This window comes from Toxotes jaculatrix, chromosome 5, assembly GCF_017976425.1.
Source record: "Toxotes jaculatrix isolate fToxJac2 chromosome 5, fToxJac2.pri, whole genome shotgun sequence".
NCBI lineage: Eukaryota > Metazoa > Chordata > Actinopteri > Toxotidae > Toxotes > Toxotes jaculatrix.
In genome coordinates, this window is record NC_054398.1 from 17,374,370 (window position 1) to 17,398,287 (window position 23,918).

General features: G+C 42.4%; 1 protein-coding gene across 1 annotated transcript; it reads right to left on the reverse strand.

The window, feature by feature from the left end:
• Nucleotides 1-827: 827 nt before the first annotated feature.
• LOC121182045 (synaptotagmin-7-like) lies at nt 828-23,918 on the reverse strand. The gene is made up of 9 exons (XM_041038343.1): nt 23,839-23,918; nt 21,113-21,529; nt 17,224-17,355; nt 7,380-7,482; nt 5,174-5,441; nt 3,244-3,413; nt 2,781-2,895; nt 1,902-2,101; nt 828-1,000 (listed from the first exon to the last, which is right to left on the reverse strand). Exons 1-9 carry the CDS (start codon nt 23,916-23,918, stop codon nt 896-898), a joined length of 1,590 nt encoding a protein of 529 aa, XP_040894277.1. The 3' UTR covers nt 828-895.

Below are 23,918 nucleotides of genomic sequence, written 5' to 3' on the forward strand. Positions count from 1 at the left end.
AGGTTCACTAATATTGTGCCAGAGGAAGAGAAAGAGGGAACAATAAGGGAGAAAAGAGGAAAAGAAGAGTACAGAAGAAAAAAGTGGAGGGAGAGAGAAAGCAGTATCAACAATTCCATCATGGGTTCAGCTGGTTTCATCACAAACGAAGTATTGATTGCTTTCAGCAACGCCAGCTGAACATTAAACCACTTTTGAGTAAAAGGAGGGAGGATTGAAATGGGGGAGAGGATATAATACACTTGAGACAGATGACAAGGACGAGGCGACAAATGAAGAGAGGGGAGAGATGGGAAACAGCAGACAGGCTATGGATAACATCCTGTATACTAGTCATGTGTATAGGGAAAGTTCTGCCAATCTATACTCCTAATATATTAATATGTATATGTACATACAGTACATACTGTATAGCATTGTGTACCTGGAATAGTCATACAATAGGATTATATGAGATTAGATCGTTACTTAAGATTCTCTGTGATCCCACGGGACTGGCACCTTAAATGGGACAGGGGCTGCAGTGCAGTTCAGAACCAAGGGGTCAACAAAGAAACTGAACATCAGACCTCCACAGGCAAAGTGCATAAGGACAGACAGACATACAGACAGTCAGAAACAGGGGGACCATCGGCAAAGTGGTGAGACATAGAAATTAAGACACGGCTGTATGAGAGGAGGGAACAGAAGAAGACAGAAGAGTCGGAGAGGAATAGAGATTTTGAAAGAAAAGAGTTTAAAGGTTTAAGAGAGCAGATGGCTAATTGTACCCGTGTTTCGCAGCCTGGCAGCAAGTCAGTCTTGTGCATAAGGACGGGAGTGGAAGGAGGGGAGTAGAAGGAGGGGAGGGGGATGGGAGACAGGAAGGGGCCATGGAGGAAGCTGGGTGGTGCGATCAGGCCTTGAGAGCGTGCCACTGGGCGACGTTAGTACGCGGCCGAGCGAGCATGTCTTTCCAGTGCTTCACCTCCGCTGGTCCACTCTTCCACGATAGGTAGATCTGAGAGAGGGGAGGAAGAGAAGTCATGCAGACCGCAGTCCTTTCAGACATGGAATAGGAAGCATTGCTGGCTTCATCTACTGTATCTGTTCAAGTACGGACATGGGTGCCAGTCATGTTAATGTTCCCATCTTTATTCAGACATGACATGAAGAGAAGAGAGAGCGACAATATTTGCAAGATATTTGGTACCTTATAGGCGCACAGGGCAGCTGTGTCAGCACAGGAGAACAGCATCACTGATGCATTTTAAAATAAAATTTGCCACTAAAGCCTTAATTAATGACCATCATGAATGTGAAGGACATGTTCCCTTCCCACAGTGAATTCTTGAGTAGCTTAATTCTGCTGCCCATTCTAGTAAGTCAAGCATAGAGAGAAAAGATGTTAAAGGAATAGTTCAACGGTCTAGTTAGATGAGAAGATAGATACCACTCTCATTTTACTGTAAATGTTGAAGCAGCCAGCAGATGGTTAGCTTAGCTTAGCAAAACACAGAAAATATAGTAGTGGTCCTGTAAGGTTTTATTTAAACCCCTTTTTCCCACATCAGGTGAAAGATAATTGTTATGCAGACTTATCCAGTGTGAATCAATGACCTAACATTGGCCCATTTACAGTGTTTCATAGTTTATTAAACTGTTTTTAGTCTTTATGAGCTTAGGAGGCAGTAATTGAGTGATAAATTTACTACAGTGATCTGTAATGCGTGTATCTACTCTCTCTCTCTGCATGCTTAACCTTGCTTTTGCAGCCTTTAATTTCACAGCATTTGATTTAGACTTGTGCGGTGTTGGAAATGTTGTGAGTTCTAACCGTCCATCTAACACTTTTATGTAACAAAGAGCCAAAGGGGCTTATATGTTGTAACCAAGGGCAACAAGACTAAGTGAAGGGTTACCTTGCCGATAACGTCGTTGCGGCTAAGCCTGTCCTTGTCCATGACGGTGATGATGATGGTGGTCTCCCTCAGCACATGGGCCGGAACGTCAAAGGGGAAGGACTCGTTGAAGATGGGGTTCAGACAGCGCTTCATCACCACTGTCTTCTTCTTCTCTACACGCTTGTCCTTGTGCATCAGCCACACCTTTACATACGGATCTGCAATGTGGATGCAGAGCGCAGCAGTTTACATGAGAGGGAGGATGAGGATGCGCATCGAAGGTGATTTTTGGGGTCAGGTTAGCAATTACCCTCTTAATTGTTAAAGTCAGGGGAGGCAGAAGGGAAGCAGATACCTAGTTTGAGCTCAAGGTCAACTTATCCCCTGAGCTAGGCAACATAAAAATGAGGAAGTATTTATGGAAATAGGGCCTGGGATTTGTACTACCAGTTCTAGAGCATTAGCGTAGTCTGTATTACTAACAGACACTGCTCCTACTATGGCAGGAAGCATCAAAAATATACCACAAAAAGCATTTCACAGTGAGACCTGATACTTTAAACACTAACACCAGACTGGGCTGACACAGATTTGGCTGGGAGGCTGAAGATCCTCATAGATACAGTATACAGAAAGAGACAGAACAGGATATAGAGAGAGGGCAAGGGAGAGGCACTTGATGTAATGTCACCTTGCTGCCGCAGCTATCTGCGGTGTGACCCCAGCATAGGAGCCAGACGGCAGCCGTCATCTACACGGACAGGTCAGTAAATGTTTGAACACATAGCCTGAGCTGCGTGTGAAGCCACAGAGCTTCCAGTGTCACAGGAAGGGCTTCAGACTGGTGAACAAGGGTTAGAAAGAGTAAAGACTAAACAAACGAGGCAGAATCTCTACCTGAGGTGCCCCCGATATCCATGGCTTTGAGATTGCGCGCTTTGATGATGTTCACAGTGATGGTGTTGGCAGTGGGATTATAGCAGAGAGACACCAGTAGGTCTCCTCGTCTCCCCTGAGGAACACACACACACACACACACAATGGAGTATGATTCACTGGGTCTAATATCAGATTTCACAAGGGAATATCAAACTCCAGATTACTCACAAGCTTGTTGTGTAATATTACATCACTGCCCTTTCTGCTCTAACCCATTCTACCAAACACAGATGGTCCAGTGACCAGGCTGGCTGAGCTGAGTCTGTTGCTCACCTTAAAAATTACGTCAATCACACTCACATGCTGAAAGTACTCAACAAACAGCACCAGACTTGTTTTAATAAAACTGTAATAACAAAATTTGAATGACAATACTGGCTTTGTCATCATTCGGCCTGATGGCCTTTCCTCCCTTTCTTACACTGCCATCACTGCAGGGCTTGAGCTCCTTCCAGAAGGTCTTTATCTGGCCCAGTTCCACCTTGTTAAGGGGGATTGAAACCTCTCCAATGGGGTCATTCCTGCTGAAGCGATCGTAGTCCAACACCTGAAGGTAAAGAGTGCGCTCTCTCACCTTCTCATAAGGAAAACCTAGAACAGAGACAGAAATGTGGATGCAGATTTGGATATGGACAGAAGGGACATGTCCCTACCAATGTCAAGGTGCTGCTGAATTGTCCCTATCAATATTTTTACACATCTCAAGTGATCTTGCCATTTCAACGCTCCTCTGTGTTACTGTGTAAGATCTATGCAGCAGCTATGAGTTGCCAGGTTTGTGTGTTTTCTGCAAAATGTTGATTATTATGATAAAGAGTGAAAGACTGGGATATGGGGGATATTCGACTATGATGTCACAACCCTCACCTTCAAACTACATTAACATCAGTTGATGTTAATTTGTGAGGTGAAAATGCCTCCTAAAGCGAATTAAGACATCAGGTCGTTTTTAAAGAAGAACTGATGTGTGAGTAACAGCTGAGAGTAAGAATATTCTGAAATCGTTAAGACATGAACATTGCTTATAAAGTAAATTAGCCACGGCTTGTCTGACTGATTTGTTTATTAATGTCAGGCATCATTTTATCCTGAAAATCCTGTCAGCAGCAGCCTGAGCCACACAGGCACACAGACAGGTGAGCTGCTGGCTCTCAGAGGTGAGCTCTGATGTCTTAGTGACATAGGTTCAAGAACTGAATGCAAAACAACACAAAAATAAGTTTTTTGATATTTAAAAATCTGAGATGAAACTGGATAGTTGGTTCAAACAGAATAGAACACTACCTATGGGGTTTTATACATTTGTTTTCTTGTTACATCTTCCTGAAAATCTATCACATTAAGTTGTAAATTAATTTAAAAAAATGTAAAATATCTTTTTAAAATCAGGAAAGCTCATATCAGTAAACACATATTTAAACTTTATGCAGATCTCAAGATCTTTATGTGTATATATGCGTGCACACGTGCACACATGAATGAGAGATAGAAAAGTGTGCATATTATTTTGGCCATCTGACAAAATATGGCCCTACAAAAGATAAAGCCAAACCTACGTCCTTGGACGGAAACAGATAAAAGGGGTGAGCTAAATTACAGAGTGAAAAACATACTCTTGACAGTACAGAGAGGGCAGTGTAATCTGCACCGTGCTAACAGGGATGATTTTGGCAAAGGCCAAAGTGCATTTCAAAAACTGCAGGACCAGCCAGCACTCTCTCAGATCACTGAGAGGGATCATTATACTCTAGTCACAAAGAACTACTGCATTCATTTTTCAAGAGCACTGGATATTGTTGTAATTTTGGAAAAGGTTGGAGCCTTTTGAACATAATTTCGGCTAATTTACCATTGTGCTGTCATCCAAGCACAATGTTTATAATTAAACAAATTCACATCATACGGGGGTGAGTCACCTCATTGCTCTCTGTGTGGCTTTTATTAAACATCTGCAGTTTACAGCTCTCAAGAACATTGTTTTATTTTAACAAAAAACTGTGTAGTGTCTCGAGCTGGAGGTTTTGTCAACGCAAAAACTTTGTTCTAATTTCACATCTTCTTTAAGTATTTTCACACAACTCCCACAATGCTCTCTTTGTGCTAAGAAACATTGTCCTTGCTATGAATGCTGGATGGGACTATTCAAACTTAGGTTTGTGAGTGAGCTTATTCGCTTGCTGGCAGTTAGATGGGAAGACTGATACTACTCTAACAGCTATGAAAAGCTGCTGAAGCTGTGGAAACCATCCGTCTCAAGCCAGCACAGAACATTTTTAAAGGCCTATTTTCCAGATGCAGCAGAGATGCAACAACAGTTCTTTGATAAATAGCTCTATGGAAATAACACACACCTTCAAAGAGGAAAGTTTCATTCCAGTGGGGGTTGAGGTTCTTCCTCTTAACCTTGGTTTCCAGCTTGTGCTTCTTGTCGGGCAGCAGGTAGATCTTGACGAAGGGGTCAGAGGTGCCGGAGAAGTCCTTGGCCGGGAGTTCCTGGCCCCTGAGAACTTTGACGGTGAGAGTCGTGTTCTGGAAGCTGTAACCTATGCTGAACTGGATCCGGCCTAGCTTCTCACTGATAGGCCCTTCACCGTCATCATCCTCCGAACCTGGAGACAGCTGCAAGGCCACAAATGCAGTCAAATAAATATGAACACTCCTACATCCAACAACAGCAGTAGCAGGAGCCCACTCACACAAAAGGTTCAATCCAAGGGCACACACTTTTTGTCACACAAGCACGTGCACTCAGACCGTGACGGAGAGAAGTTGTGAGGGGAGAGCTGGATTTGTAGCACGGCATTTTCAGGCAGCTGCTCAAAGGCAAGAGACTGGTCTGACATTAAGAAGACTGAGAGAGTTTAATTTCCTTACTAATGTTCTTAAGAGGCAGGAGGTGCTCAGATTGAAGATAGGGGAGCTTTAGACCACCCATTCTCTCTCACAGCCACTCTGACTGCTTTATCACTGCTGTGCACTAAAAGGCCACTATCTGATAGAAAGCAGCGGACAGAGAGAGGGAAAGAGAGAGCAAGAGGCAATCAGAAAGAGCCGCAGAGAGAGAGAGAAAGCATTGCGTGAGAGGCATGGAGAGAACGGTCAGGGAAGCACAGCTCAAGGTTGCCTTTCTGCACTCACAGCTGTGTTTATGGTTGTTTCTTTTCTCCCTGTGGCTCAATCTTCTGACTCTGCCCTTTATTTATTTATTTTTTTTACTCTCCCTCTCTCTCATACACTGGACCGAAGCATTTGATGACTTTGAGGGAGATGAGACGACCAGCAGCTCGTGAGCCCACTTTGTGCAAAAGTCTCCACTGACACTTTCAAAAAGACTAGCCTGAGAAGTGGTTTGCATGCAAACACTCTGTGGTAGTTTTACCTGAAATAGCTGATTTCAGCGTTTTAGAAGAGAGCTACAATTTCAAAATGACAAAGACTCACTCACTCAAAATTTGTCAATATGGGTTTTAGAACTGACAGGCAGAGCAAGTGTGAAATATCCCAAGTCTAATTTATCAAACTGTGTGAGTCACCTTGGATGGTTTGTCTCGCTTCATTGCCACAGTAGGAACTGCCTGTGAGTGTTTTTTTCTATTATGGCTCTGTTATTACCAAGTCCAGCTGTAATTCAAAATGTGCATGGAGGATGACTCGGCAGAACTAGAACCTACCTGGTGACCAAGAATTACCTCACAAATTACCTCACGTAGCACATGGTCAAAAGTACCTGGACACCCGAATATTACAAAAATATGTGATCCCTGAACATTTTGTTCCAAAGCCATCTGCATCAATCTGAATGAAACTTGGAATCTGGACTCTACATATGTCCAGTGTGGCAAACATCCATATTTCTAACAGGAAAGTTACTTCCGCCAAGTAAACAAACACATTTTTGGGCTTGGCTTTGAGGCTACACCTTTAAAACTGAAAAACTTACTTTTTAAACTGGGGGTATGGAATTTAAAAGACATGAGCATTTGCCATGCACGTAAGACCCAGTTGTTTTGGAGCTAAAGTTGGACTAGGGGTTAAAAATCTGAATATCTCAGCCCCTTGTTGTTTCAGTTTTGACCAATCACTTTTTAATCTGTCTCCCCAAGAGTTCCCCAATTTTTTGAAGCGCAATAGTGAGTCATGGGTGTGTTCCTTTAAGATGTTCCTTCAAGATGATATAAATGGTTCCTCTGAGTTCCTCTTGTCCAAAAATGACTAAAAACATAGAAATGAGCCACATTGTTGGACCTTTAACAGAATGAACAGGGGTACTACATTTTGCTTTGAGTCAACCCAACAAACATCATACTGGTGCCAACTAGTGTGTATTCATCCACAACCAAAAATAGTACAAAACAAATCTGCTATTTACTCCTGTTTCAGTAAAATTTGCCAACCTTATCCTACACCTGGAATTATGGAGCCAAAACAATGGAAAACAGCCTTAAATCAGAACACAAGGACAAGGGGGTCCACATACTTTTAGCCATATCTTGTACATTGAGATTCATCAACATAGGTGACAGCGGGATTGATGTGTGGTGGGACAGAGGGTCTTACCATCACCATATCTCCGGTGAGAGAGTTGGCCAGGTCAGTTACAGAGGAGTGACCGTCAGCATCAGGGGGTTGGCCCTTGGGGCTGTTAGCTGGCTTGTTGCCCCTGTAAGCAAAAACACAGTTTGACCCAGAGGGAAAACAGCGAGGACATGTGCTGAGAAGCTAACTCATCTCCAGAAAGAGAGAATGTCTGAGCACACAGGGAGTCCAACCTCCACCTGTTTGGCGCTTGAAACCCGCCTATCTGAAATCACCAATTGAGTCCAAGTTTGCTTTGGATAGATGTCACTTCAAAGTATATTGTGCTTTCTCTAGCTATCATAAGCGAAGCCAAATAAAATCTGCCAAAGATTCCACAGATTAACGGCGGGCGCTAGAACTGAGGACATTTGATGCAGTGAGTTATGTTTGATGAAACTTAGAATCTGAGATGACTATACATATGTCCAGTGTGGCAAACATCCATATCTCTAACAGGAAAGTTACCTCCACCGAGTAAACAAACACATTTTCAGACAGAACACAAAACAGAACCACTAAATTTAAAATTGACTGAAATCAATTAATTATCTCCAATATCCGTGGAGTTTATGATCAACCCTTAGTCCCTCTAAAGACAATTAACGAGACACACATAATGACATGTATAGCAACATGACATTACTATATATACACAGTAGACAGACATGTATAGCAACATGTAGAGGACCAGACGTTTAACAGGACAGATGCTGAACAGTTTCGTAAAGTGTTTGTGTGTTTAAATCTCTCAGTTATTAACTTCGATTCAACAACACAAAATATTAATAAATACATAAAGGAGAGAACAGAGATCTCCCATGGCACAGCTGGTACTTAGGTACAAATGTTAATAGATGTCAAGTTTAGTTCCTTCACATGAGGATTGTTGAAAACATAACGTTAAAGTGGGACAAACATTCTGGGAGAAAAACCTCTATGTTCATACATCATGAAAACAAGAAGAATCACAAAGTGTAAAGAAAAAGAAAATCAGCAAAAGAAAACAAAAAATTAAAAGAGAATAAATATTATGAGACCAAAGAAATCATGAGAAAAGATAGAACAAGAGAGAGCCAAATGCAAAAGTCCTGGCCAATGTAATGTGACACATTGGACACACAGCACTCCATAGATGATTGGTCAAGGCACATGGAGCCTGAACACGGAAACACAGTTAGGCAATAAACAAACAGTAAATAGAGAAGAAAAACAAGAAGAGAAACACTGAGAAAGAGAAAAGAAATGAACAGACGCAGAGAAGAATGCTGAAGTTGCACAAAAACTGGACAGAAATTATAAAGACTGTAGATAAGATAGAAGGTTCAACAAGGAATGTAAGAAATAGAAAAGCAAGCTGAAAATTATTTATCTGTATTAGAAGAGATAGCAAGTATTAATAGCATGAACAGTGAGGTTACAAAAACCAAAACCAAAACAGAGTGAGATTGTTACAAACACCAGCACATTAGAGAGAAAAACAGAGCTGCAAGAAAAGATAGGGAATGAAGGAAGGAAAGCCTGGAAACACAAGAGAGGCTTAGTTTGGTCAGTCTGATATAAATATTAAAGAATAAGAGACAAAAATAAATAACTATGCACACACAATATCTCTAACAGGAGACAAAGGGGGCGAACATGCTAAGGGAGAAAAAGAGCACAGAGAGGAAAAGAAAAAGACAATAAATACAATTGATAACCAGGAAAAAGAGAGCAAGAACCATCGTTCTTTAAGTGGAAACTTCAAAATAAACGATAGATGAGATATAGAATGAAAGAGAAATAAGGTGTAGATATATCATACAAAAATATAATATCATTGGAACACAAAAAGGGACAAATAGTAAGAACATAGGAAATGCACATTTAGAGTGTTACAAAAGAGGGCACTGTTCAATAGAAGTAATAACTGCAAATAATAAAAGTTAACTTTTAAGTCTAACCTGATTTTCCAACCATTTAGCAACACTCTAAAAGTGTGGACTGGGGACACAGGGGCCAAAGCACAAACGGGCATTGGCTACATGTGCATATGTAATATATGCAAGTAGTTGTCACTCAGAGAGTGAAGGCAATGCCTTGGACAGGCAGAAAACAAGGAGCCCATAGAAAGTCTGTCTGTCTGGCCAGCATTCTCTGTTGAGCTTTTCACTGAGATAGTGTATGTCTCATGGGTCGTACTTTTTTGTTGAGCGCTCTAAACTGCAAATTTGGATGAGAATTGATGTTGAATGCAATAATGTGTACATTTTTGCAGAAGACAAGGACAGAACCAGGGGAAAATATACTGACAAATAGACAGACAGAAAAAGCAAGCAAACAAGACAAGCAGACAATCACTTCAACCAGCAAAAGAACCAGAGCGAGACGGGGGGGAAGGAGGGATGTTAACCATTTTGAGAAGGGAAGGGAATATTCATCAATTGGTGTTAGTTGTATTAGTTGCCAAGGTAGGTAAATGCATTTTCAGGGGCCTGTTTTTTTGTTTTTTGCACAGACTCTAAACTGCAGGCAATCAGTTTGAGAGGAGAGGAAAAGGCTGGGTCAAAACACTAAACCAAGATCTGAGGATGAACTCAGAAGAGCTCTAAAGCTAGGAGAGAGACTTAAGGTCTGAAGTAAAGCAAGGCACCTCCCTCCTCCTCCACCTCCCAACTATTGATGGGGGAGTGAACGTTTTCAATTATTCATTCTCCTTCATGCTTCATTCAGGGGTTCAGTGCATTCTCAGGTAAGAGCTAGTGCAGCCAGGGGAATGGCCTTTCTACCAGCCCTGCTCTACAGCACCTGAGGTGGCCCTCTGCTCCAGCGCTGCCTCCAGGCTGTTTAAACAAAGCGGCTGGGGCTGCAGATTTGTTGCAGAAAATAAGGTACTTCCTCCAGATCATACAGCATATCATGAATTGAAAATGAAGACTGGTTTCAATTTATTGAATTTCTAAAAAAGCAATATTAATTGTGGCAGACGGTAATACTACAACTGCTACAGTTAGGTGCCAATGCGTTTTCTGTCTGACCCCTTGGGGGTTGAAATGGAAATTTATGCTTTAGAGCCTGCAGTTGTCTACAGTATCCAGTGGGAGGCAGAGTGCACTCGAGTTCAGATCAGATTCTCCCACAGCTAAGGCACAGAAAGTGGGCTGTTGGCATAGCAACGGCTCTAGAAACACAGACCATACATATGGGGGTTTGGGGTGTTGTGACAAGAGGTTCTTGGGAGTGGGCACAAGGGAAGGGTGTGTTTAGAGGGGTGCAGCAAACAAGCAAACACACTGAGAACAAAGAAGATAAGGTATAGGATATATGACAGGTACGGGTGAGAGCCTCGCAGACACACACATTCACATGAACAGACATATGGAGGCAGGCGGGGCCACTTTGGGTTTCACCGTCCTGTGATACTATCCTGTTTTGTTACCTGACCGAGGGCCAGCAGCTCGAAGAGAGGGGGAGGGGGGGGAAAGACACTCCACTTCTAGGCTGGAGAGAGACGCGAGAAAGAAAGCCCAACCCAGCCCCAGCTTTTTTTTTTTTTTTTTTTTTCAGACACTCAGACTCTCCACCCCTCTGCAAACATGTCACACTCAAACAAACACGCTCGCCTGAGACCATGAAGTGATGTATTTCAATGTCTATGCTCAATTTCATAGCCGCCCACTAGATCTATCATTCTTCAGGGGCCACAGCATTCTTCCCATCGTACACAGTCAAAACCACAGCAGCGAAGCACGGCGCTGCTTACATAACTTCATCATCCACATGAAACACATGTACGTTCACACTAGTCAACCAGTCATCCCTGCTGCTTCACTTCTCAGGCTACGACCAAAAATTCTGCTGCGGCACATAAATATGGATGCTTTCACTGTTAACTAATTGCTTCCTGCGTTCAGGAACTGGAAATGAGTCTAAAATAGCATCGTTTATTGAAATCCCATTTCAGGAAGAAGCAACAAGGGAGGTGCTGAATGCCGCCTTCTGTGTATCGGCTTCTTTCACTGAACTCCAAAAGGAAATAGAAAACCACAAGACAATTCAGACAGTACCAAATGTTGATCTTTATAAGTACGGTTTTATGTATGTTTTATTTTTATTAGAAACCATATTTTAGATGGCTTTTAATGTATAACTTCTCTTAACTTGGGCAGTTAGCAATTAACTTTTAACTATGTCCATTAAAACACTACGAGATACTGTACATAGCAAACATGATTACTTGTGAATCCAAAGACCAGTTTAATATCTGCCCTATCCGTAACAGTTCAGAGCCCCAGCTCCCTTTATGGGCTCCCAATTCTCTCTGCAATTTAGCATTCATGCCTCCAAACACAACTAAAACAACTAACCTATCATTTCAGGGAATTTCAGCAAAATGAAACCATCAAAACATTTTGAATGTTCATTACAACTCCAAACACAAGTCTACCAACTGTTTTGAGTAAATTCAAAGATTGCCTCTGAGGTGGAGGCTGCTGCAGATGTGCCACCTGTTCTGAGGCAGGACACAGGACTCCCAGGTTAATGCTCCTAATAGCTCGTCTCCCCAGCCTCCATCCATCTATCTGGATGTGTGAGATGAGCATGTGTAGCAGTATGTACCGGCTGGCTAGAGTGCTGCCTTCAGCCCCACATAACGCATGGATGTGCAGAGTAAAATAACTACTCCCTCCTGCTACTCTCATGGTAGGAAGATGGATTTGCACTCTGAATTTTCTCTCAACCTCCCCTGACATATGGATGGATGGATGTATGAAGGCACTCCCCTCCACCTCCTCCCCTCCTCTCTCCTCCTCCTCCTCGCTTTGTGGCTCCTTTTTTTTCCACCTTATTGCTATCTACTTTCCCCCTCTCTTAGCATGTAACTGAACGCATCTCAACATTCCCCATGTGATGTGAGGATGAGCATGGTGGCCACGGGGAGCCAAAGCCTCAGGGGCAGCCTTAACCAGAGCCCCTGAAGACTCTGCTGATTAGTCGGGGCTGCAAAGCCCTTGTCACAGGAAGAGCACTGTGTCAGACTAGCAGAGCGTAGCATAATCAATTTACATGTTTATGTCCAAACACACATACAGATTATATCATCTGGAAGCATTATAGCAGTTTTTTCCCCAATAAAAGGAAACGGCCAAAAAATGCCCACTTTAAATTGTTAAACCGTACTCTATACATGTATGTGACCTCAGAATGGCCTAACATCACATTAGCATAAACGCACCATCCTCCACCACATAAGAATTAAACTCCTCCTCAGCAGACTAATGCGGTTAGAGCACAAACACACAGTCATGATGTTAAATAAACACACATTTATATTGATTTAGGTTAAAGGTCAAAACTGCCATCCAATGTGTTTGTCTTAGCCTTTCATGTCAAGTTAAGCAATGTAATAAGCTCATAAATTATGAAACAATATTATATAGCCCACTTGGCAATTAACAGACACTCAGAGAATCTCAGAACGCATCACGTCTTTGAGGCAGAGAAATATACATCTATATCTATTAATATCTGCAGGATGTATTCAGAAACAAGAAACAACTCCACTGGCTTACACAAAATGATGTAACATGCATGGATGAATAATTGAAAGACCACAGGCAAGTGGATTGAATGTTAATGTGGCACAAGGACATATCCCGCCTCCTCTGTCCTGAACCTCCATCCTCATTGGACTGTTGGCTTGCTGCTCAGAGAGAGATCTAGATTCAAAGCTCTTGGGGATTGTGGCTTCTCTTTATAGCAACACTGGAGGAGAACCTACAGTATAGGTTCACTGAATCGCAACAGAATTGTACGAGTGGAGACCAATGAGGCATTAACGAGCCACTCTAACATCCTAATTAAGCTTTCTAAGACCCACAACCTATGGATGCCTGGGATATAAACATCTCAGCATGTGTGGCCCCAGAATCAAAGCAACACACAATTTTGTAATCCAGCCGAGCTCCTCTGCTATTTTATTGCGCAACCTTCCCTCCCTCTCTTGCCCCTGCAAGTGTGTAACCTTGGTTTGAAAGTCTCTATCACTACCACCAACTCTGGTGCAGTTCAAACTGTCAGTCAGCTACTGTCTCACTTCATAAACAAATGGCCATGCAGAAAGTTTTCATCCAGCGATCGCACACACAAGGTCAGAGAAGGAGCAGCATAATGAATATCATGCACTATAACACCTTCTCATGGCCAGTGGGGATAACAGTGTGTTTGTTTGCCTTGCCTTCAACTATGGCCAAGCAACACTGAAGCATAAACGCTACTGAAGGGTAAATGAAAAGGCTCTTTCTGTTGCTATAAGTATCTACATGCTGTTTTGCATTCTTGTTCCAGAGGTGAAAGAAACCCTCTGATCTGTTACTTCAGTAAAAATACCAATACAGCAATGCAAAAAATACTTCATTACAAGTGTTATCATTAAAATGTACTTAAAGTATTAAAGTAAAAGTAGTCATTTTGCAGTAAAATGCCTCCTATCCTGTTAGTGACACATTATTACATGTCTCTTTGGTGGAAGTGCTCATAGACATCTGGAATGTGACAAGGGGCAGCAAATAGATGTTTGTGATGGGTCATAAGCCAAAAAGGTTGTAAACCATTGGTTTAATCTTTAACTATGCATTTTATTTCCTAAGCTGATCTACAATTTATAACGTAAAATCTGTATCTGTACAGTAACTATTAACTAAAGCCGTCAAATAAATGTAGCAAAGTAAAAAGTGTAAAGTACAGAACTTGAGTAAATGTACTTCGTTACTTTCCACCACTGACTGTTTCACTAATGTAGGGCACCAAATCCCACTTGGGCAGATTCTTTGCTATTCATCACGAGTGGAGAGATTTCACTTTGATGTTAGCACTGACGTTGTTAACGTCTGAGAGTCACATAAACTATTCACATCAACTTCAGAGGCGTTATGTTCGGCTGAGATAATTTGCCAGTGACATGTTGTTCAGACAGATCAATTCAGTTTAATAAATTCAAGGGGTGTAACATGAGTGATGCAGGTATGGAGATGAGGGATGGGCACACGGAAGACATGTTTGATGCAGATGCACGGTCTGCGATGATACGACTACACAGAGGGGTGTGGAGAGAGAGAAAGAGAGGCGAATGAAAGAATGGCTTTGTCTCCGGCTCGATGCAGGCTCGAGAGCCCCGTTTAGAATGAGCAATATGCCAAGAGCGTGATTGATTAAATCATGGTCAGACATCTGTGAAGTCAGCACTAACACCACAGGGAATGATATACTCCCAGCAAGCTTACACCTTGGATTTCTAATACACAGTGGACTTATAATGTTTATTTGTGTCTAAATTTAGCAACCAATTAAAGCATGGCTAAATCATTCATTTTAGATTTGAATTTGTAATTTATCATGAAACAAACAAAACAATACGTGGCTCAAGTGGAATTAGTTTACAGCTCAGGAGAGGGATAGACAGGGGCTCACAAAAGGGCAGAGACATTCAAAGCTTTCATTACAGTCAAATCATTCTTTTTTTTACTAACGACTTCTCTATTGTTCACAGACTGTAAGCTGCCAGTCATTCTGTTTTGACTGAAAGAAATTAAATGAACCTCAGGTTAATCTAGAAAATACCACAATGCACTCAATCTCCATTAACAGAGGTGAGTCCTGCTGGCCAAATGCTGGACTGAGCAGCCTGTGGTTCTTTCTTGCTGTTTTGCCTATTAGCATCCAAGAGTTGAATCGAGGGCAACTGGACTTGGTTGTATATGCTTGAAGACATTTCACCTCTCATCCAAGAGGCTTCTTCAGTTGACTGAACTGCATGATGTTTTGTTTCACCTCTCATCCAAGAGGCTTCTTCAGTTTTCTAAAGTGAAGAGGCCTCTCGGACGAGAGGTGAAAGATCTTCGAGTACCTACCACAAAATCCAGTTGTCCTCGATTCAACTCTTCTTGAATAGCCATGACCTGGATGACGGAGAATCTTCATAGACATCTTAGTCTATTAGTGGATTTCACAACCCATTTAAGGAGGTTTCAAGGTGAACAGATGTAGCCAGATGTAATGTGCACAGCAAATTACACAGAAAATTGTATTCCTCTATGGTTCTACAGGTTTCACACTAACCCTGGACAATGGAGATATTTCTGATGTCCACAAAAGCGACATTCTTATTCAAAGAACACTTTCATGCTTGTTTGTAACTTCATGCTGCTGACTCTAGGAAAAGGCCACAGGATGCTTGGGGGCAAGAGACTAAAATGAGGCAGATGAACTAAGAGACGAATATCTCTCACTAGTTGTTGACGTAGCTTTGCTCTACAGGCAAACTTTGTGTTGTTTTGCTGCTTCTATTGTTTTGATCATTATAACTACAAAGCATCTTGTGTTGGTTACGTGAACGAAATCCACTCTGTAAATAGATTTAACTTGCCTTGCAAACTTATTTTAAATAAAGGAGTTTATTAGGTCAGGGGTGACAATTACTATCATGCTGAAGATATAGGAGCCCCTATCAATGTCTCTAGCCCACATGTGCAGCTTCACACTGCAGCTGTGCAGTCTAGATAAGAAAACAGTTACCATCTGAATTGTAATAGAGCCCTAGTTTTAAATCATGTGTCAAATTGATGAAACACTTGTGAATGAGGAATAATTGGCGTGACGAGTAAATCAGAATCCGCTCACCCTCTTCTGCCATTGTGTTTTAAGGTATGTGTCATATTATGTGTCTCCAAATTGTCTCCAATTTGTCACAGAATCAAAGTGAGGTTAAAACGGCCTAATTGGACTGCAGAGGAAATTGAGTGTGTCGCATCTGCCGAAGGCTGGACCAAACACTGGATTTCACTGTGAGTCTGTGGTGCGATGCGCTGGCACAAATAATCAAAACCCCCATCCGTGGCTGACAGCGAACAACACAAGCACAGTATGGTCTGAGCTGTTTCTCTCACATGACACACCACTGTATTGATCTGTTGGTCTTACACTGTTCCACAAGAAAATTAGTTCAATTCCTAAACAGAATGCAAAACCAATTATTTTGGGAGATAGTGTGTAAGGTGGCTGGAAAGGAAAAGGTTTATTTTTAGCAGCATGTTTATGTAAGTGACTAACATGCTGTGGAATAATGAGGAGGCTCTCTGGGCCCTCGGTGGAGCTACGGAGACGGGAGTCTCAGAGCAGCAGAGGGTGATTGAAGGAAGCTAATGAGCAGGAGGGGAAAAAAGAACATAGGAGTAGAAAGGACTGGGATAATAAAAGCATGAAAATACAAAGGCAATACGACAATTACCAATGGGAGGTCTCTATAAGGCAGTAGTGAAAAGACAAACAAATAGAGATGAAAATGGTGGAGGAGAATGTCATTGCGATAGGGGAGATAATTATCACGGTCAGGAAAAAAAGACCACTGGCATGAGAAAACACAGTTTTATTTGATTGGCCGAAATTTTACCCGTAAAAGCAGAATAAAGGACAGGAGTACCAGTGAGCATCTCACTGCTGTGATTTATGAGCTCATTACTGCTTTACAGCTAACATCCAAATTGCTTTATCTCTTTACTCATCTCAGTATTACTTTTTTTTCCCCCCACATTTGGTTTCATAGTCAGCGCTCATTTTTATTTCTGTAACAGAGTGTCGAGCTGTGGTGCTATTTCAGGCGCAGGTCTGAAGCACATTGCACTTAAGTGCAGTGACTCACCGAAAACACTACAAAACAAAACTACTCTCCTCTACCTAGATTCTGAAATCACTTCTAGTTTTTCTTCAATATCATATCCTTCACGTCTTTTCATTTGCACCCCATTCTCTCTCATACACACAACAAGCATTCTCATACGTTATCTGGTACCTCTTCTCAGGAGGGGGTTCCTGATTGGCTGGTGGTGGTGCCTGCGCTGTTTCTTGCAGGTCAGGGATATTGGCAAAGTCATCTTGCTCGGCCACACCTATGGCCAAAGCCAGGACCACCAGCTTCCCTTCACTGGCTCCCCATAAAAAATACGATAAGAGATAGAGACAGAGACAGAAAGAGAGTCGAGAAAAGAGAACAGATGCAAAGGATAGGGAAATCGAACATAGAGAAGGTGTGGTGCAGGGAGAGAGAAGAAAAGAGAGGTCATTTCAGGTGAAAACAAGGACAGAAAGCAGAGAGGCGGCTGGACAATTAGAGACCTTATGAGCGAAACCAGAGGAACCAGTAACAGAGAAAATGGTCATAAAGAGAAAATCTGCAAAACCACATAACACCAAAGCAGTAAGTACTTTGTCCAGGGAAGGATATTAAGAAGATACCCTAAACTGAAAGGCCAAATTAATAATAATACAATGATTTTAATGAAGTGCTGCTGACAACAGGTGCAGGCTGTGCTCACGTCATATAGACAACAAATACTTAAGGAAATTGTTGGTGATTAGTTAATGATTGTTAATGGATGTGATATTCAGCGGCTTGCACATCAGCATCCACACATGTCCAAAAGCATGTCCAAGCCTGTATGCACACGCGCACACACACAAACTCACAAAATACACCACCCACTCGCACACACAGTAATTTATCTAGTTATTTAACCTGCCTTCTGCTTTCCCTCTAGACTCACCTTTCCCATCGAACATGGCTGTCGTCTTTCTCCAGAGTTAAGATTTAATTAAGCCTCATTAAGAAGATCTGGACTAATTGTTTCTATTTGAGTGACACAGTATCTTGAGGTGCTCGGTGTGTGTCACTGTTTTCTGGGTCACTGCTCTCTCACTCTCCGTGTTGCACTCTTCTCATTTCATCTTCTCTATTCTGCTACAGTTGCTCTCCAAATCCCCCTTTCCCCCTCATCCCTATCCCCTTCTCGTAATTCTCTGCCTCCTCATCACTGCCTCCTTCCCTCCTTCCTGTCACCCACACCCATGGGTCTATAGCTTAAGCCTCTGACTGTGTTACAATATCTCGGCTACGAAAATATGGTGCTGCCAGGCTGTGGAAAGATATCAGCCTAAACTTCACAATTTCATCTTTCTTACACGCTGACAAAAGCTTTTCCTGCAGCACCATAAAGCTCTGTTTAATAATCTCCATGTTATACGTCTATACCAGTAGATTCCAACCTTCCTTACCTGCTACGCTCACAACCCCTTTAAGATAAAGTCAAGTTTGCTGACACGGCCCAATATAAATGTTCTTTTCAAGTGATTTTATCATTATTATATATTTTGACCTTTTATACTTTTTCTTTCAGCTACAAAGTTTAACCATTTATCTGTTAATTTGCGCTTACTAATAAAATCATTTGTCCTTTACTTTCCGCTTATTATTTCAAACTTTTATTGGCTTCAATTTTGCATTTCCTGTTTTTTCTTATTTTTCAGATTAATTGAGCTGCTACACAAACTTTCCACATACCCCCTGGTAACTGCAGAAGTAGCTCATGGAGTACACATACCCCTGTTTGGGAACCATTGGTCTATTTAACATAATGGTATGGTGCTTGCATTGATATTAGAACTATAAGGGCTATTTGATCCCTCTTCTCTCATCACCTGTTAAGAATGGGCATTTGCACTCAAGAATATTGGTAAAACACTTCAATCAATGTGCCGAACATTAAGGAAGCAGAAGCGAGAGAGGGAACAGGCATTAATGACTCCAGGAGAAATTATTGATTTTAAGCCAAAAAGCATGAAGACCAATCTCCCATGAGATCCATTCAAGTCAAACGGCTCCAAAGGCTAGATATCTGTGTCAATGACATCAACACATTCGTTGAGCAATGATTCACCCAGATAGGGAATCTGGCCAAGATTGAAATTAACTGGCTTGAACAATGGGTCATGTCTATTACTGGCCCACTCTGTCATCAATCATATGTGGTGTGGCTGTTGCAGTGAAGGAAATACAACAACAATGACCTCAATCTCACATTTACAATGATAGGTGCTATAGCTGGCTATTACGGGTGATATTCTCCATGACCTTGGTGCCTGCATGTGCTACACTGCTAACACTCAGTTAGCCGGTGGCATTAGTTCTGCTGTGCCGTACTCAAACGGAGAAGCTTTAAGGCACATAAAAAAAGAAAAACGAACGCTGAAGAGCCACTGTAAAATGGATTCAGTGCAAAGGGACATTAAACACATGTTGTACCTTGGCAGTGTCCTTCCTCATCCCTTCACCACGCCCCTCTCTCCCTCATCATCCCTCCCTCCTCTTCTGGCCTGCAGCAACAATATGTTGTAGAAGTAATGGTGCTGGTGACATAAGATCAATGCTTCAGGGTTAACACAAATCTCCACAGAGCTGCTTAACCCTTGTTCTTATACTGATGCACAGTGACACGTGGCCTGTGTGATGTACACATGTGGACACACATGTCAGTAGATTTACAATTAGCATGAAAGTTACAGTGACACTGGAAAAACAGGTGCCATTTTAGTTGCAAATACTCATGAAATATGGATTAGGCCCGATGGTGTGTCTCCTAAGCAGGATATTTAACTGTCATTCCACAGGATGGTTCAGAAATAACATCATGTAATTGCGTGGGAAGGTGTGAATATAAAATATATTGTGACTTTTCATGACACTGTCTCATGAATATTATGAACTAGCATCCAATAGCTCTCTCCTGTAAAGACAATTGCAGCAGACAGACTGAATGCTATCCAAACAGATGTTACTGTTTAGCAGAGCATACAGCGTAAACATTGAACAATTTTTCACAGAATAGGATAGAAACAACCCACAATATGTCGCAACTTCCTTGCCATTTTTCATGCACACGATGCCATTCATTCTAAAATTAGGGGAAAAAAAACATTTTGTGACAGATTGCTCAATAAGAAGCTTTGCAATTCACCTCAGATCAATTACTGTTACAGCACTGTGCATTCATATGAACAAATGTTCAAAGATATTATTGCTCACGATGTATGAATTAAACAGTGTTTCAGTTGAGCTTTGAAAGGATCATAAAACATATTAAGTAACCATATTTACTCCCCCCTCTAATAAACATAATCGAAAACTGTTAAAATCAGCGGGTGATCTATGACGTCTTGATAAAATGAAATGTTGATCCATCTCCTACACAATAACAGGGCTTAGAGCTAAAAGACCCTTATCAGCATTTAGAAATAGATTTTTCAAATAAGCCAACCTCTGGCCTTCCTCTCCTGTGTTCAGCTTCACCAGCCTGAATTAGTACGTTAAGCTATAAAATGGACTGAATTGCATTTGTGACTATATGTAGAATATCTCCTAACCAACAGCAGGATTTATTAGAAGTTAGGGTGAAAACAAAGACAAAGAGAATTTTGTGCAGAGAAGACCTGCACATGGTCCAAACACACATACAACTCTCATACAACTGTGCACCACAAAAACACACACCTACATAACACACATAATACACATGCATACAAGCACACTGTATATATTTCGACAGACAGGAGTAATATCCTTCCCTGGATATCAGACAAAAACTGCAAGAAAACACCCGAAAGAAGACGCACAGAAGAGTATTTCACAAAGATAAAGGTAAAAGCATATTAGTTAATGCATAAACATGGATACATAATAAATTATTTGATTCTAAGACATTGTAAAGCATTACAGATTAAAGCTAAGAGACATCTAAAACAAAAACAACATATAAATATGAAATAGCTTATATGTAGAGACACAGGCCTAAGCAGGTGACACTACAAAGACTCCATAAAGATATGAAGAAACAGCTGTAGAGACTCACAGGAAAGACTTGACATCCAGGCCACGATTCCGGATCTGGTCCATCATGTAATCCCAGCTGCCAGGATTGGCACGTGAGCGGCCTCCTGCTCCACCTCCCCTATAGCGAGAGGCACCTGCTCCTGCTGGGCTGCCCCGTGCACCCCGGGGACCACCTCGTGTACCTGCACCCCCACCCTCACCACCGCTTCCACCTCCCTCTCCTCTCCCAGCACCCCCGCCTCCCCCAGGCTGTCCAGGTGCAGTGTGCAATTGTCCCAAGCTCTGGGATGTGGTGGGAGGATGGCCAAGACCAGGGCCTGATGGGTGGATGAGAGGCTGCTGAAGACTCTGCTGGCGCAGCAGTGTCCGAGGCCGGGCCGGCCCAGAGGGGACGTGCTCCAAAGTGGATGCATAGGATAAGACTGGATCCCCAAAGCTGGGAGGGCAGAGGAGCAGGGAAGAAAGAGAGCGCGAAGAAGGCCACGGCCGACAGAGGACAGGATGATGAGGAGGGAAGGTAGAAGAAGAAGAAGAAGAAGAAGATGTAGGAGAGGAGCCGTGGCAAGAGGGGGTGAGTTGGTCAGAAGTGGTGAGGTCAGGAGATGAGACATAGAAAACAGGGAAAGAATCATCAGAAATGAGACAAGGTGGCACAGGGCAGTAGGGAGACACAACAGAAGAAGTCCGGTTGATGTCAGGATAGGCAGAGGAAAGTTCATCCAAACAGGAAGTTGATGATCGCGAGGGGGAGGAGGAGGTAGGAGGAAGGGTGGTATTAGAAGACAAAGTGGAGAAGGAGGCAGAGGGAGGAGCGTTGGGAAGTGGAAACAGGAGGAGGAGGAGAGAGAAAGAGAGCAAAGTGAGGCAGCAGCAGTAACAGCAGTAGCAGAAATAGCAGTAGATGGTGCAGCCTGAGTGATCGCTGTGTGCTGTGTACTGCTCATGGGGCTGCGCTGGGCAGCAGTGTGCAGACTGTGAGCTTGCCCTGCGTGTCTGCGTCAGATGCACATGCACCTTGCGTGTCTGCGCGGTCTGAGCGTGCTGTTTGCGTGGGGGTGTGATTCGCGAGGGCAGTGGTCGGATGTGTACTGTCCGCACGGTCGTGGAGCGGTTATGAGTCACGTGACCGAGGCGTCGAGGAGTGTGGGTCGAGGTTTTGCAGCTTCCAGGCCTTCCTGATAAGGGTTTTTTGGTCTGATGAGAGATCCCCATTTCCTCTACTCGTCAGTCAACTTTTTCCATCTCTGATAGCCTCTCCTCCTTTCTCTCTAAGTCTTTTTGGTCTTTTAAATACATGCGGCACCTCTAGAGACATCCCAACAGCCAACCAAGTCCTACAGTATGACTCCCTCCCTCTGTCACCCTCTCATTTTCCACTCCTCCCCTTTATAAATGCTATTTAATTGGCTCATTGCCTTTCTTAAAAAGTGTTTCAATAGTCACATCAACATGAAGGCGTGTGACACATCCTGTTTCACTTACTTATGCATACATTATTTCTGTGTTTTGTGGGCTCTACAGTATCCTGTATCGTCTTTTATATATCTTTTCAGTTCCCTAAATATATCCTCCTCTCTCTCAGATCGCTGTGTAACCCAGACTACCAGAATTAGGTCATGAGAGAGCTATTCACATCAGTTAGGTGCAGTTTACTCTGCTTTGCATTACTTCACCTAACACGATTTTGCATGAGGCTTTTAGTGTGCTATCCATCACATTTAACTGTCACAAATGAAAGGATAAAAAGGGTAATGGAAGGTTTTGGAGAAATGAAACAGTTTTGTTGGCAAAACAGAAGAAAAGGGGTGGCTTTACACAGCGACAGAAAGATGGAGAGAGCGATGGGAACGATAAGAAACAGAGGGTGACGATGGAGGAGAGACAGAAAATGGGGTGCGAGACACAAACACAAGAGACACAGACACTTATAGCAGCCTGAAAATAGAATCCAATTATAGACAGGGGGCAAAAAGAAAGATGAGAAGAGGAGAGAAGGAGGGAATGAGGAGTGAGGTAGTGATGAGCGTAAATGTGTTGTGGAGGAAGAAATCACAGGCACAAGGTGCCAAAGGAAGGTGCAAAAAAATCATGAAGAACTGAAAATTAACTGCCTCATTTACAACACGCTGAATATAGACCCTAAATAATGTCATACGTCATGGCTGTGAAATACATGCAGTCAATGACCAACATGCAGTTAACATTTCAGCCTAAATCTTAATTAAAGGCAGCCTGGCAGCATGTGACGCATTATTTCACTCAGTGTGTGAAAATGAGACTATTTCTGTGTACTGCTGCACTGTTGAAAGTACACTCACTTGCAGGCAGTGTGGCTCCTCACATAAATAAATCATATTCTCTTGCAGATTCATACAGGAGGCTATACTATGAAGCTGGGTGTTTCAGGTTAAGGTTTGAATTACTGTGTTACAGCTTGAGTAAAAATTGTTGTTGTTACTGTTGTTATCGTCTCATGATGACGAGAATTCGCGTTTCCCCAGAGTTTACACCTTGATGTGTGCCCACATGCTCACCTTGACACCTGAGCTGCACTTTCATACCCTGCTGAACTTGACCTGACTCCCTGTTTCTACACAGAACTGATTCATTCATCTAATCATAGCTGCTGCTGACGTAAGAACTTGTAAGAATAACATTTGCATAGTAATACACGGTGTTTATTTTTGCTGCACAGTGACTGAAATGTTTGGGTTTTCTTTTTTTTTTGCCCGGTTCTGAACTCACTTGCTGGGTCTCAGTCCTCCAGACTGCATGTGGCCCTGGATGGTCTGCCACCTCCCGGCCTTCACTCCCTCTGTCACCAT

Coding starts and splice junctions, on each gene's coding strand:
- LOC121182045 (XM_041038343.1), bottom strand. CDS start 23,918: ATGGTGACAGAGGGAGTGAAGGCCGGGAGGTGGCAGACCATCCAGGGC. Junction 7,483..17,223: donor GAACCCCCTCCTGAGAAGAG/GTACCAGATAAC, acceptor TTTTGCTTACAG/GGGCAACAAGCCAGCTAACA. Junction 2,102..2,780: donor GGATATCGGGGGCACCTCAG/GTAGAGATTCTG, acceptor TCCACATTGCAG/ATCCGTATGTAAAGGTGTGG.